The sequence below is a fragment of the Pseudoliparis swirei genome, chromosome 17 (genome assembly GCF_029220125.1).
Source record: "Pseudoliparis swirei isolate HS2019 ecotype Mariana Trench chromosome 17, NWPU_hadal_v1, whole genome shotgun sequence".
In the NCBI taxonomy this organism is placed as follows: domain Eukaryota; kingdom Metazoa; phylum Chordata; class Actinopteri; order Perciformes; family Liparidae; genus Pseudoliparis; species Pseudoliparis swirei.
In genome coordinates, this window is record NC_079404.1 from 22,166,107 (window position 1) to 22,179,730 (window position 13,624).

The 13,624-nt window shown below is 44.5% G+C and overlaps 1 protein-coding gene across 1 annotated transcript in view; it reads left to right on the top strand.

Moving 5' to 3' along the window:
• Window positions 1-3,164: 3,164 nt before the first annotated feature.
• LOC130207267 (pro-neuregulin-3, membrane-bound isoform) overlaps window positions 3,165-13,624 on the top strand; it is a 354,489-nt gene continuing 344,029 nt past the window's right edge. Inside the window, exon 1 of the mRNA XM_056435790.1 lies at window positions 3,165-3,873. Coding sequence (XP_056291765.1) covers window positions 3,165-3,873 — 709 coding nt within the window. The remainder of the gene's footprint in view (window positions 3,874-13,624) is intronic.

Genomic DNA, 13,624 nt, shown 5'->3' on the forward strand with positions numbered 1-13,624 from the left:
ACCCCCCACGGGACCAGTTGAAGGATTCTCCTACAGGCAGATGGCTATCTGCATGACTTTATGTGTGTGTGTGTGTGTGTGGCTTGTGACGCTATCACATCCCAGGAGACACACTTTCATGCACACAGAGATAAAGTCACAGCGCTTGTACAACAAACCGTCTTTTTAAGGTTGCTTAACGGACCCGGGATGGATTTAGTGAGGCTCATAAAGAGACTCGGAAAATATATATATATATATATATTTATTATTAGTCTACCCTATTTCTTATTGATTTATGGGTATTTCTATGTTTTAGTATTATTATTATAGTTAATTTTTTTTATTTTATTTGACCCTCGCTTCACCACGATCACTTAATGCATTAATCTGCCTTTTTTAATTTATGATTAGAGCGTAGAATATGAGATGAATATACGAGGGGTGAAAGGCGGATGCAATATCCACTGGAGAGCTTAAATAAAAGATCCTCGCTGGCTGCAGCAGACGTACATGTAAAATACACAGATTTATTTACAAGGTATCTCGCAAAATAAATAAATAAATAACCATCCCACTGAATACAATAAATGAGTGGGATTGTCGACACACACCAATTACTGAGCTCCGGACCGAGATAAAGCTTCTTGGTGGTATTTTTAAAATTGTTTCTCTACGAGTTAAGTGTGCTCGCAACGGGGTTCACACACTTTGGAGAAAAAAAAAATCACAGGGGAGGATTTCACACAACGTGTTGTCGGAAAATAAATAAAAATCACATTATATACGAAGTCTGAGGGATAAAAAAATGCTCTAATTCCCCACATGAAAAGAAGTAAAAACACATAGATCCAACACATCCCTGAACCACAGGCATACTGATGTACAGTATACATGAGTCAACTGAACGTATTCATACATCCAGAGCTTTCGTTTTAAACACTCCTTCAGGTTTCAACGCCGCTTTTTAAAAAAACGACACCGTTTTATTTGATCCATCTCCGCATCCACATTGATACAAAAATCGCGACATTAAACACGTTAAAGTGTCTTTTCTTCGTTTCACAATCCATCTTTTTTTCTACGTGTCACGGTCTCTCGTCTGATGCTGTGCAGTGGGCGGGGCTCGAGGAGAGGGGGGGGGGGGGGTGACGGCTCCTGCATTATGCCGGTGCTCTGATCCCTCTGGGACTCTGGCGTGCTGTGTCTGCCGCTGCAGAGCTCTCCACCCCTCCACCCCTCCCACTCTCACTATCTTAATCTGTACACACACCTCCAATCCCTCTTCTTTCTCTTTTCCCCCCTCCCTCTCTCTCTCTCTCTCTCTCTCTCTAGTTTTCTGTATGCATTCTGCATCTTTACCCGCTCCCTCTCCTGCTAACGGAGGTGGGCACGCTTCCCAGTGCTGGTGCATCTAGCAGGTGCAGACTCTTTCCCTCCCTCCTCCGCCTCCCTCCCTGTCTCTCTCTCTCTCTCCCTCTCTCTTCCGTCGCTCTACCAGTGTGCACACTCCACTCTGTCGGTGCCTGCATTTTCTCTCTCTCTCTCTCTTCATCTCATTCGTTCCCCCGTCTCTCTCGGCAGCGGCGGCAGCTCGGGGGAGGCAGCTGCGTTGTGCGCGTTCTGAACAAACCAAACCGAAAAAATTCAATCGCCTCCAGGTGAAGACGGGCCGCGTTATCGGATGTTGCCGACAGCCTCCGGGGCGGCGAGGGAGCCTTCGCTGCTGATGCCGCGGCCGCAAGTTCTCATCGGAGCGCGAGGACCACATTTCTAATCCTCTCCCTGAGAAGAAGCATCCTGCAAGGGGGGGGAGGAAGAGGAGGAGGAGGAGGGAGGGCGAGAGCATCCCAGCAACCCCGACCAACAAATCACGAGCTGACTCGGAGGAGATTGAAGAAGAAAAAGAAGAACGCCACTCAGTGGGATATTTTTGACCTCCTGTTTTGCTGTACTTGCTCTTCTCTCCATCTCTTCTTTTTTTGGTCACTATTCTCATCCCTCCCTCCATCCCACTGTGGCGGAATGTTCTCCGCAAATTAGATGAGGAGAGGCTCTCGGAGCGCCGGGCAGCACTGCAGTGTTAGCGGGAGACGGCAGGGCGCCGAGCGGACGGCCGGGGGGGGGGGGGGGAATCAGACCCGCCGCCAGCCGGCCGGGGGAAGGAGCGGGATCACGCGTTGCAGCTTCGTCCGCCCGGTGATACCACCCCGCGCGCGACTACACCCCTAATTCTTCTTTTTTTGTCCCCCCCCCCTTCACACTCTCTTTCTGTCCTCCGTCTAAAGAGTGGCTTTTTTTGAATGGAGCAGGAGCATAAATTGGATTCGTATCGCTTTATGTATTAGAGCTCCCATAAAGGAAGCAAAGCGATACAGAAGAAGAAGAAGGAAACAGGCGGATTGAGAAGCGACAGATATAGAGAATAATCCGAGGAGAGACGAGCGACCGACGGATCCCGACGGTCTCTTTCCGATCTCGTGGAGCTGAGGGACGCCGACTCTGCTGAAGCTGCATTGGACAACGTCTTTCTTTTTTCTCCGGTGTGTGGTTGGGGAGGGAGGGGGGTAAGAGACTCTGCACGGGGTGGGGAGGCGACAAGACCCACCCTCTGCAAGTTTCACTCCCTTCCTGTAGACGACACCGTCCCGTCGCGGGTCGCGCTCGGCGAGGATCGCGGTCTGCTCGTCGACAAGAGATCGCCGTGGATGTGTGGTTTTTTATTTTTCTACTGCAGTGACATCTGAACATTGGTGCCACGGATGTAAGGCTGTTCTTTTCTCCTCCCTCCTCGAGGAATCACTCCTTCTCGGTTTACCCTGCTGTGAACATTCTTGAAGTTCACCCTTGGACATCGGGAGTTGGGGCAGGACTAAACGCGGACTAACCGGGCGATCATCATTCGACGTCAAGCCCTCCCGATCCTCTCCGGTGTCTCCTGAGTGTGAGTGTGCGTGCTTGTGTGTTTTCGTGAAAGTGTGGCTGCATGTACCTCCCGCACCCCTCCCTTTCAATTCATCCTCGGATTACATATTTTTCGACGCGTTAAAGAAGAGTCCGATTCCCCGCCAGGTCCTATTTGGTGTCCGTTCGGTCGTCTTTTCTGGGGGACCTTTTTTTTCTTCTTCTTCTTCTTCCTCGCCATGTGCTGCCGACGCTCATCACAGGGTTAATTAACCCCTCCGATGAGCCATAAAGGACGGCAGGGGAGGATGAGCGAGTGTTCCGGGGCGGCGGTTTCCGGGGCGGTGATCCTGGAGGAGCCGGAGGCTTCGGGGGCTTCTGGGGGTCGCGCAGAGGACCAGGCCCAGGATCAGGGGCCCCTTCGCTGTCCCGTCTGGCCCCGCCAGCAGACGTGGCTGTGTGTGGTCCCGTTGCTTATCGGATTCATCGGCCTGGGATTGAGCCTGATGCTGCTGAAGTGGATCGTCGTCGGCACCGTGCGGGATTACGTACCGACGGACCTGGTGGATGTGAACCGGATAGGCCAGGATCCGATCTTCCTCTCCAAGCCCAGCGGGGTTCCCAAAAGTCCCGATACCACGACCACAACGACTACCCCTGCAGTTGATGGCGGGAACCCCACACCGAGAACCGTAGCCATTGCGAAGGGCAGAACCCGCGCCACCACCACGACTCTAAACCCTCGAGGCGGCGGCGCCTCGGGGAGCCAAGTCACCCCGCGGAATCCTGCCAATCGGAACGGACGCGGACCGTCTGGGTTTACGACGACCGCCGCGGCGCCGCAGACGACCTTCGGAATTGGAACGTCGACGTCGAACCCGTCGCCGTCGAACCCGACCGTGCTCCACGACTCCACGCAGACGTGGAGCCCGGAGCACACGACCACCGAGGCGGCCGCCACCACGCGGACGCACGGACACCGCAAAACACGTGAGTCGCTTGCGTTGGTAGAAAGGCTCGCCACTTCCTGTTTTACGTTCAGAGCATTGGTAAAAGGCTTGCCACTTCCTGTTTTACGTTCAGAGCATTGGTAAAAGACTTGTCACTTCCTGTTTTACATTCAGAGCATTGGTAAAAAGGCTCGCCACTTCCTGTCGTATGTTCAGACTATCGCTAAAAGACTTGCCACTTCCTGTTTTATGTTTAGAGCATTGGTAAAAGACTTGCCACTTCCTGTTGTACGTTCAGAGCATTGTTAAAAAGGCTTGCCACTTCCTGTCGTATGTTCAGACTATCGCTAAAAGGCTTGCCACTTCCTGTTGTATGTTCAGACTATCGCTAAAAAGCTTGCCAGTTCCTGTTATACATTCAGAGCATTGGTAAAAAAGCTTGCCACTTCCTGTTATACATTCAGAACATTGGTAAAAAGGCTTGCCACTTCCTGTTGTATGTTCAAACTATCGCTAAAAGGCTTGCCACTTCCTGTTATACATTCAGACCATGAGTGGGCGGACGGTCTTTTGGATTGAGTTGGCTTGAGTTCTTCGTGGTTGAATGGATTGCCGGACAAACTCACAAATGGCATCCCAGTTGTGTGTGTGTGTCTGTGTGTGCATGTGTGTGGGTCATATCTTCGGCCATTGGTTGGCTCTTTATGGTCAAAACAGATATTTGAACTTACAGTTTCCGTTGAGGCTTTTTGGGCTTGCAATTCAGATCGGACCACCATCCTGTCTGTGATGACGTGTTGGTGCGATGACACGATCAGAACTGAAGCTGCTGACGTTGGGGTGTGTTGTTGTGTTGGTCACGTGACCCAAATGAGCCGTCGGAGGCCCAGATGAGATGATTACTGCACCTGCAATGATCTCCTGCTAATGCACGCCGATGATCTTCTGCCTTCTCGCTCCGTCTCTCCGTCCTTGACTCGAGTCATGGCAACGCATAGAACGCTATCGATTGCTGCTGCTGCGGGGATTTTCTCGCAACGATCAATGAGACACACACACACACACACACACACACACACACACACACACACACACACACACACACACAGCTTTCTCCATGATAAATATGTCTGCTCTCAAAATGGTGTCACATTATGTGCTGGACTTCCCCTCTGCTTGTGATGTTGGTGGCAGCCGGCTTGGCCCACGCTCCGTCCCGTATCTTTAAAAAAAAAATGCTTTTCTTTTAAACTTTGTGCGTCGTCGAGCATTCTGACGCAAACAGCTGGTGCGGGCGCCCGGCGACCTCCTCGTTGATTTTCATTCGACATACAGTTACATTCACGCTCAACGTCGGCGTCTGGACCGATTCGATCACATGCATGCATTCGCTCGTGTGTTATGAAATATGCATGTGCTGTATCGCCGCTGACCTAAATGGCTCCGTCGCGGGACGATGACCCGAGTATTGTTGCATCACATCGAGGGGTTTTCGCAAAAAAAATGTCCCGCCACTTGTAATCGCTGATAAACTACAAAGAGCCCATTCCACCTGCTGTCTGCTTCTTTGGTGTTCTTAATGTGAGTGCCCCCCCCACCCCCACCCCGATTACAGCAGAGACCCGGGAACGTTGATTTTTGTTTTAATTTAGATCACCAAACAATACAACCACCATTAATTCCAAAAAAAAGAAGAAAGTTACATGTGGCTGACCCAAAGGTTTAAGGCTGAAGCTATCTAGCTTATAAGTGCCCTAACCTATGATTGCTTAACCCTCCTGTTACCCTAGGGTCAATTTGACCCCATTCAATGTTTAACCCTCCTGTTACCTTTATATTTACTGACATATTTTACCCTCGGGGTCAATTTGACCCCAGCAATTAAAACCTCCAGAACATTATTAGAATTAATATTGTTTTCCAAGTTTAAGTGTGAGGTACTTTATGTTTGTTTGTTGACTACCTAAATAGCCCTTTAAATATATAAAAAAGTTGATATTTCTTATATGTTTGACACAGTGAAAAACAGCCTGGGGTCAAATTGACCCCAAAAACACCGACATTAAACATTGAATGGGGTCAAATTGACCCTAAGGTAACAGGAGGGTTAAAAAACGTCTCCCAAAGAACCTTATAGATATTTTACAAAATTACAAATCAAGCATTTGTACCCATAATCCGTTACTTCTTATGCTTTATCAATATCTACACTTCTCCAGAGTCATGTTTTGAAACTTTTTTTTCAACTGCACCAGATTCGTACGTTCTCTGATGTCATCACTTAAGTCCTTCCACCGCTTCGCCCCACAGACAGACGTGCTCACGCTTCTCAGAGTTGTAGAGCGATCGGTTATTTCCCATCTCCCTCTGACAGCACACTCCCCTTCTCTACCTCTAAACACCTGATAATTAGGAAACACATGGGGGAGAGTTGCGTATCATTTCATAACCACGATGGGGAAATGGGCGGCCGTCCATCATCATCCATTCGTTTATTAATTAACCGTGGAAAAAAGAATGTAATATCTCCCAGCAGCGAAAACCATTAAGCTGATAGATCTCCGATGGGGGAATGTCACTCTCCCAAAAGTTCCGTTACTACAGAGAAGCCGACTCGTTCGATAATCCTAAACCCCCCCCCCCTCTCTTATTATACCACCCCTTGCTGCTTTTATTCTGAAAACTCCATCGTTTTCCACACAAAAAGAACACACTCTCCATTCGGTGTGAATGTGTTCGGGTTCGCCTGCGTTGGCTCGCGTTCACAAAAAACAGGGAGAACATTTGTATGAATGTAAGTACGGCGGGCCATCTGCGAGCCCTTTCTTTGTGGATCGCCAAACAGAGATGGGCACAGATTTTTTATTTCGCTCTTACTGTCGAAAAGCTGGTTCCATAATGTCTCGTTTTTCGTGTGAAAATAATACATATTCCTCAACAGTGCGATGACACAACCTCTCCGCAGACATCGGAGCTTTTTTTCGGCTGCGCTGGTTATTCAAGTCTGGTATTCTGGATGAAGACGGTGAACGCCACTCCCCCACCCCCCCCACCCCCAAGTGCCGCTGGTATTTGGTGACATTCCAGTTCGTCTCGCTGTCAAAATAAAAGTCAGGATACAGGAAGAGATCTCCGTGGAGACGTCGTCACTCCTGGATCATGACATATCTAAATCATTCAGACTCCAGTCAGCTATGACCTGCGAGGTGAAAAAAGGGGAGGAGCTGTGGGAGCGTTGATAGCATCATCAGCAGCCGGGTGACCTCTGCTAGGGGTCATGTGATGACTCAGCGATAACTCCGGATGCATCAAGGGAAATCGAAAATATGACGGCGGCCCTTATTCTTCACTCCATTTTTGAAAGATTGCAGGTTATGATGGGTTACGCACACATTTAAACTTGAAATGGGATTAAAAAATATATATAAATATAATTACGAGACATTGAATAAGAGGACTAACTACCGGAATAACTTATTTTAAATCCTATACTAGTGTTTTATAGAGAGAATATGAACGACACAGCATGTTCACACAATGGGATGGACTCTTAAAAATTAAAACTGGTAATGAAATAGGTCATAAACGTGCAGAGGCGTCATAAAAAGAGGCGTATTAAATGTTAGTAAACCAGACCAGATGAGTCCTACACGGCTTATTCCGGCATAAAAAGGCAGTGGGACTGGTTGTTGTGCATGTCCCCAATAGAAATACAAAAATCTGATGAACTGATATTGTCATTGTGCGATTGTAGAGTATTATGATCACGACTCAGACGTCGCTCCGGAGGTCTGGAGGTCTTTGTCTCCATCCTGAGCCACTCAGTGGGATTAGGTTTCAGTCAGACAGTGGCCCTGAAACCTAAATCCAGATTAACAGCCCATCACTGTGACGGCGGAAGCAACAGAATCACATTAGCCCACCCATCAGTCACACACACACACACACACACACACTCTACATGGCGCTCACGAGCTGGAGGATGAGTTTGATAGGATCCTTCAAACAAACTTTACATTAACATTATAAATAAACATAACTAAAGTTTACTTTCAATACAGATCCTCATGACTAATTTGTCTATTTCTTGGGAGTTTTTCCTGATCCGATGTGAGGTCAAAGGTCAGGGGTGTCGTATGTGCACAGATAAAAAATTCGTAACTTTTGATATTGAGCTGTATAAAATGAACTGAATTGCCTAGAGGAGAGATTACAGGTTAAATAAGATCGTAGAGTTCCCGTTCTCTGCACTTGGATTATAGTTCTCTGTGAGCTGTTTAACAGGTTCCCAATGGGGTGTGTGTGTGTGACGGTGCAATGTGCCCATGCTTACACACACACACACACACACACCACAGCAGCATGTGCCTCCGGTTGACCTCCTTGTGTGAAGGAGAACTGAAATGGTCCCAGTCCGCCCAGTCCCATTGCTTCCTTCAAACTCAAAGATATTTTTAGGATGCAATTAGAGCTTTTTTTGTGGGGGGGGGCAATGTGTGAAAGGAAGGGGGGCGGGGTGGAATATCACACATTTTAATAATACCCTTAGTGTGAATAATGTTTTATATGTAGCCTGTATACATGTGTGGTATTTCTTGAAGATTGGTTATGGGATTGTGTCTCTGTAGGGAGGAGGGGGGGTGGGGGCACTGAACCAGAGGAAAGTATTTAACTCCATGGTTATTCCATGCACATTAACCCTGATCGTACACACTGGGGTCCCAGCTGAACCCCGAGGCGAAGGCTTTGTCACATCTCACAGGTGCGTTGGTTGTTAATCAGCTGATTGGTCTTTGCAGTAGCTGGAGGGGCCAAGATCCCCGTGGGCCCTAAATGTCAGAGCCATCTGTTGGTCATTTTGTTTTTGCAAATGACCCGACAACAAGTACAGGATCACTCAAGGTGGATCCTGCATTATTATCCAACAGTAAAGCCATATTATTAAATATATATATATATATATACATACATATATTTAAATATTTAAAAACAAATATATAAATATATATCTTTTTTATATATGTATAAATATATATATATATATTAAAAACAAATATATATATATATATAAATCCAAAAATCTTTTTATATATATATATATACACACATATAATTTTTGATATATTTATAGATATATATTAAAAATATATATACATTTTATTTTTATAAAACGAAATATATAAATATAAAAAAGTTATGAAAAGATATATATATATATGATTTTATTTGTATATATATATAAATATATTTTTTATTTTTATAAAACGAAAAATGTAAAATAAACTGTCACTCCTTCCTGATGAGAATGTACATTTCCGTGAGATTGCCGTGAAAATAAAGCTTTACGTCACTTTGATTCATTCTGATGAAATGGCTTGCGGCGGGAAGAGGGATGAAATAGTAATGACGCAAAAGAGAAACATGTTCAATATGTAGTGGAAAAGTATAAATAATTGAGATGGGGCTCCTTTGACAAATTATCCCACGCTGAGCAATTCCTCCCGTCGCTCCACGCTGTACTTCACTGAAGGAGGTGTTCAGGGAGGAAAGAAAAGTCCCCAAAAAGGTGTAATCATCTTAAAGAGTCTCCTCTCTCCCCGCCGAGCGTCTCCTCTGAGGTGTTTGTTTCTGGTGGCTCATGGGAAATGAAGTTCTTGATGAGAGAGACGATAAAGGCCGCTTTTGGCTAAACGTTCGGACCTTTTTATTAGAAAATAATAGGAGAAGCATGAAAAAATCTGATGGCTTTTATTACAATAGGATAATTTTGCCTTGTTTTATTATTATTTTTTGTTATGTTTATGTCTGAATTTTTAAAATTTGTTTTCATGTCAATATATCTAAACGAATACAAAAAAGAAAAGAAAACATAGGAGAAAGAAAACAGGGTCAACCCCCCCCCCCCACCCCCCTCCCCATGCCCGACTCATGATGTCAACAACGGGTTATATTTACGACAAACCTTTAATGTCTGCCCCCCGCCCCTCCCCCGGTCATAACCTTTGAACAGATGTTCATCATTTCACGGGGTGAAAAGAGGTTTTATGAATAAAGCAGTCAAACTTCATACATTGCCAACATGCTATGACATTTTTCATTTTTTTCATTTTACACAACAACAAAAACTCAACGTATCCACAAATGTATTATTATTATTTGTTGTTCTTGCATCTTCCCTCCGTAACACAGGATGTAGACGGTTGTTTCCGAATGTAATGATACATCCCGGAGCGTATAAATATATATATATATAAGAAACACATATTGATTTCTGCCGGGTTATTAAATAAAAAAGGAGGCAATAATCCGCCCAGCCCTCTCATTGGAGCTGTCAGCTGGCCGACGGCAGCAAACCGTTTAACGCGAGTAAGCAAATAAACATCAGGCTCCTCTGAGATCAGGCGCTTGTGTTGCAGCTCGCTTCGCCGCCGCCGTTTCAGAGGAGTGGCGGGCCGTGACTAATATGGGGGGGGGTTGCTGACCTGTGGTTGCACCCGAAAGAAAGGGTCATTTAACCAAGTGCCTAAAATGACACACGTTTACCTTTTCTGAGGCGCAGCGTTCAATGTCGAGGGAAATTGCGAAAGGTAGTAAGTTTATGACGATGAAACCGGAGATGTATGTGATACCGCAATATTTGATATGTATCTATATATACCGAGGGGGGGGGGGGGGGGGTTGGGGGGCAGAATTGCTGGTACAGATTCTTTTAATAATTAATAGCAGCTTGTTCATTTCCTTTATCACCTGCATATTAAGCTTTTTTAAAAGGGCAATTAACAATGTTCTTTTGAATTTGAGATAAACTTAGCACAAACCACCCTGAACCACCATTAATAACTTACAAAATATCTCCAAAAAGTACAACAGAACTTAATTTGCAAAGTTCTTCTGAAATCTGAATGTAAAAATAGTTATAGGAGAGACAAACGGACACTGACCCTAACCATAACCCTATTTTTGGTGGATTTAATCTTCAAAAACAAGATGCATGTATCTGCAGTAGTGATGCTCCGTAGTGATGTATCTGGAGTAGTGATGCTCCGTAGTAATGTATCTGTAGTAGTGATGCTCCGTAATAATGTATCTGTAGTAGTGATGCTCCGTAATAATGTATCTGTAGTAGTGATGCTCCGTAATAATGTATCTGGAGTAGTGATGCTCCGTAATAATGTATCTGGAGTAGTGATGCTCCGTAGTGATGTATCCATAGTAGTGATGCTCCGTAATAATGTATCTGTAGTAGTGATGCTCCGTAATAATGTATCTGTAGTAGTGATGCTCCGTAATAATGTATCTGGAGTAGTGATGCTCCGTAGTGATGTATCCATAGTAGTGATGCTCCGTAATAATGTATCTGGAGTAGTGATGCTCCGTAGTGATGTATCCATAGTAGTGATGCTCCGTAATAATGTATCTGTAGTAGTGATGCTCCGTAATAATGTATCTGTAGTAGTGATGCTCCGTAGTAATGTATCTGTAGTAGTGATGCTCCGTAATAATGTATCTGTAGTAGTGATGCTCCGTAATAATGTATCTGGAGTAGTGATGCTCCGTAATAATGTATCCATAGTAGTGATGCTCCGTAATAATGTATCTGGAGTAGTGATGCTCCGTAGTGATGTATCTGTAGTAGTGATGTACCTGTAGTAGTGATGTATCGGTAGTGATGTATCGGTAGGAGTGATGTATCTGTAGTAGTGATGCTCCGGCATAGATCCGCCTACCCCTAATTTCCGCCTCCAAGTAAGCTTAGCCTACACCTCCCAGAACTGGCCGTTATTCCGTGTCTGATAGTTACCGTACTTCATCGTGTTTCGTTTAAAAATCCCTCGTATGCCTTTTTTTGATGCGCTACAGAAACCCCGACAGCTTTCACAATACGTTGCGATATGTCAGCCTTCTGCTTGTTGTGCTGCCGGCACCGGGCAGTAAACTATGCCGTTAGCCGAGAAGAAGAAAAATGCTTAGACAGCGATTGTTTAACCTCCGTGGACACGGAAGCCCGACCATATCTTAGATTTTACCACCGCCATCTCTCACACACATCATGTCTCTCTAGGTCAGGTGCTCTGACTCATATTAAACTCGGCGCTTCGGCTGCTGACCGGACCGGACCGTCATCAAGACGGGTCGGGAACTCTTAAAGATGTTTTATCAATTAAAGTAATGAATAAAAAAAGGTTCAAATGAACAATCCCAACTGCCATTTTTTAAGTTGGAATACAGGTGGAAGGTTAGTACACTGAAGTACTTCATTCATATCAATAAATCCTATGTGTGTGACGTCAGAAGGACCTCTACTCATTTAAACCTCACAGATGTTTTTCAATTCTACATCCTTTAAAAACATTATGATGAGCTTATGAGTTGTTAAACATTTTTACTCCATCAGAACCAGGTAGAGAAACATAATGTGGTTAATTTAAATAATGATAATAATAACCCAACACTCTGAAAAGGATTTAATTACACACACAATTACTTTCAAGCTATAATACTATAAAAATATTACCTGGTTGATTTGTTAACATAGATGGTTGCTGGTGGTTATGGCAGGTGTAAATCAATAATGCAGGGGACCCGAGTTTTATTTAAAATTACCACTGGTGCCGTATTTATAATATAATGTTAAAGGTTCTTTATATGCGTTCTTGAGGCAATAGAGAAGCTCTGAATTTTTAATTCTGCACCTTTTTTTAAAGTAAAGGATTTTTAAATCTTCTCCACTATTGTTTCTGTAAATTATTTGTTTTAAATAAATCGACAGCAAACCTCCCAGCTAATCTAACACCTATCAGACTTTTATTTTGAAGGAGAGATCCTCCCTCTCGCCAACTCAATAAGTTCCATGCATTTCGTGATCCTCCGCCCTCCTCCGCCACCCTCCGCCCTGCAGGAGATGTACGACTCGCCGACTCCAACGTGATTGTGTCCCCGGGTCGTTTTATATATATTTTTTAAGCCACTCAGCAGTTTAGCGGGGCCGAGGCGTTCGGAGGCGTAGAGGGAAGGTTTCCGATTATCCCGAGCTCGCCGCATTTTTTTTTGTTGCCGCGTGGCTATTTTTAGCTTCAAATGAAGGAACGGTCGCCAGCTTGCTCTCCGGGAGGCGGCGTGGAGCCGGCTGTTCGGGTGGAGGCCTCGCGGCTGACGGAGCTGGGGGTTTATTTTTGGGAGTAGGACAGTTTGGGAGGATATTTTTATGTTAAGCTCAGTGAAGAAATGGTTTCCCCGTGGTGTGTTTGGTTTGGAGACGCTGCATCTCATTATATGTTGTTACGTAACAGCAGACGGAGGCCGATAATGAGTGAGGGTGAAAGATGAAGGGAATCTTTCTCTCCAGGAAAATCAAAGAGTTGTTTAAACCGCACGTCGCTTATTATGTTACCACACGGGGAGGTTTTCCTTCCAGGAGGTCACTTTCACCTTGGTTGAAAACACACACACACACACACACACACACAGCTCCGTCCTTGGGGCAGATGGTTACATCACGTCTCTCGTTGTGTCGGTGTGAGTTTGTCTAGACGGGGTCAACTAGATGATTATCAAACTGTCGATTCATCTTTAGTTCTAAAATATATATATATATTATTTGAAAAATATATATAAACTGTATATATATAATTAAAATATATATATATTGTATATATATATATATTATTAAAGAAAATATATATATATATACTGTATATATTTTATATATAATTTTTTAAAAATATATATTGTATATATATTATATATATATGTTGCTAAAGAAAATATATATATACTGTATATAATTTATA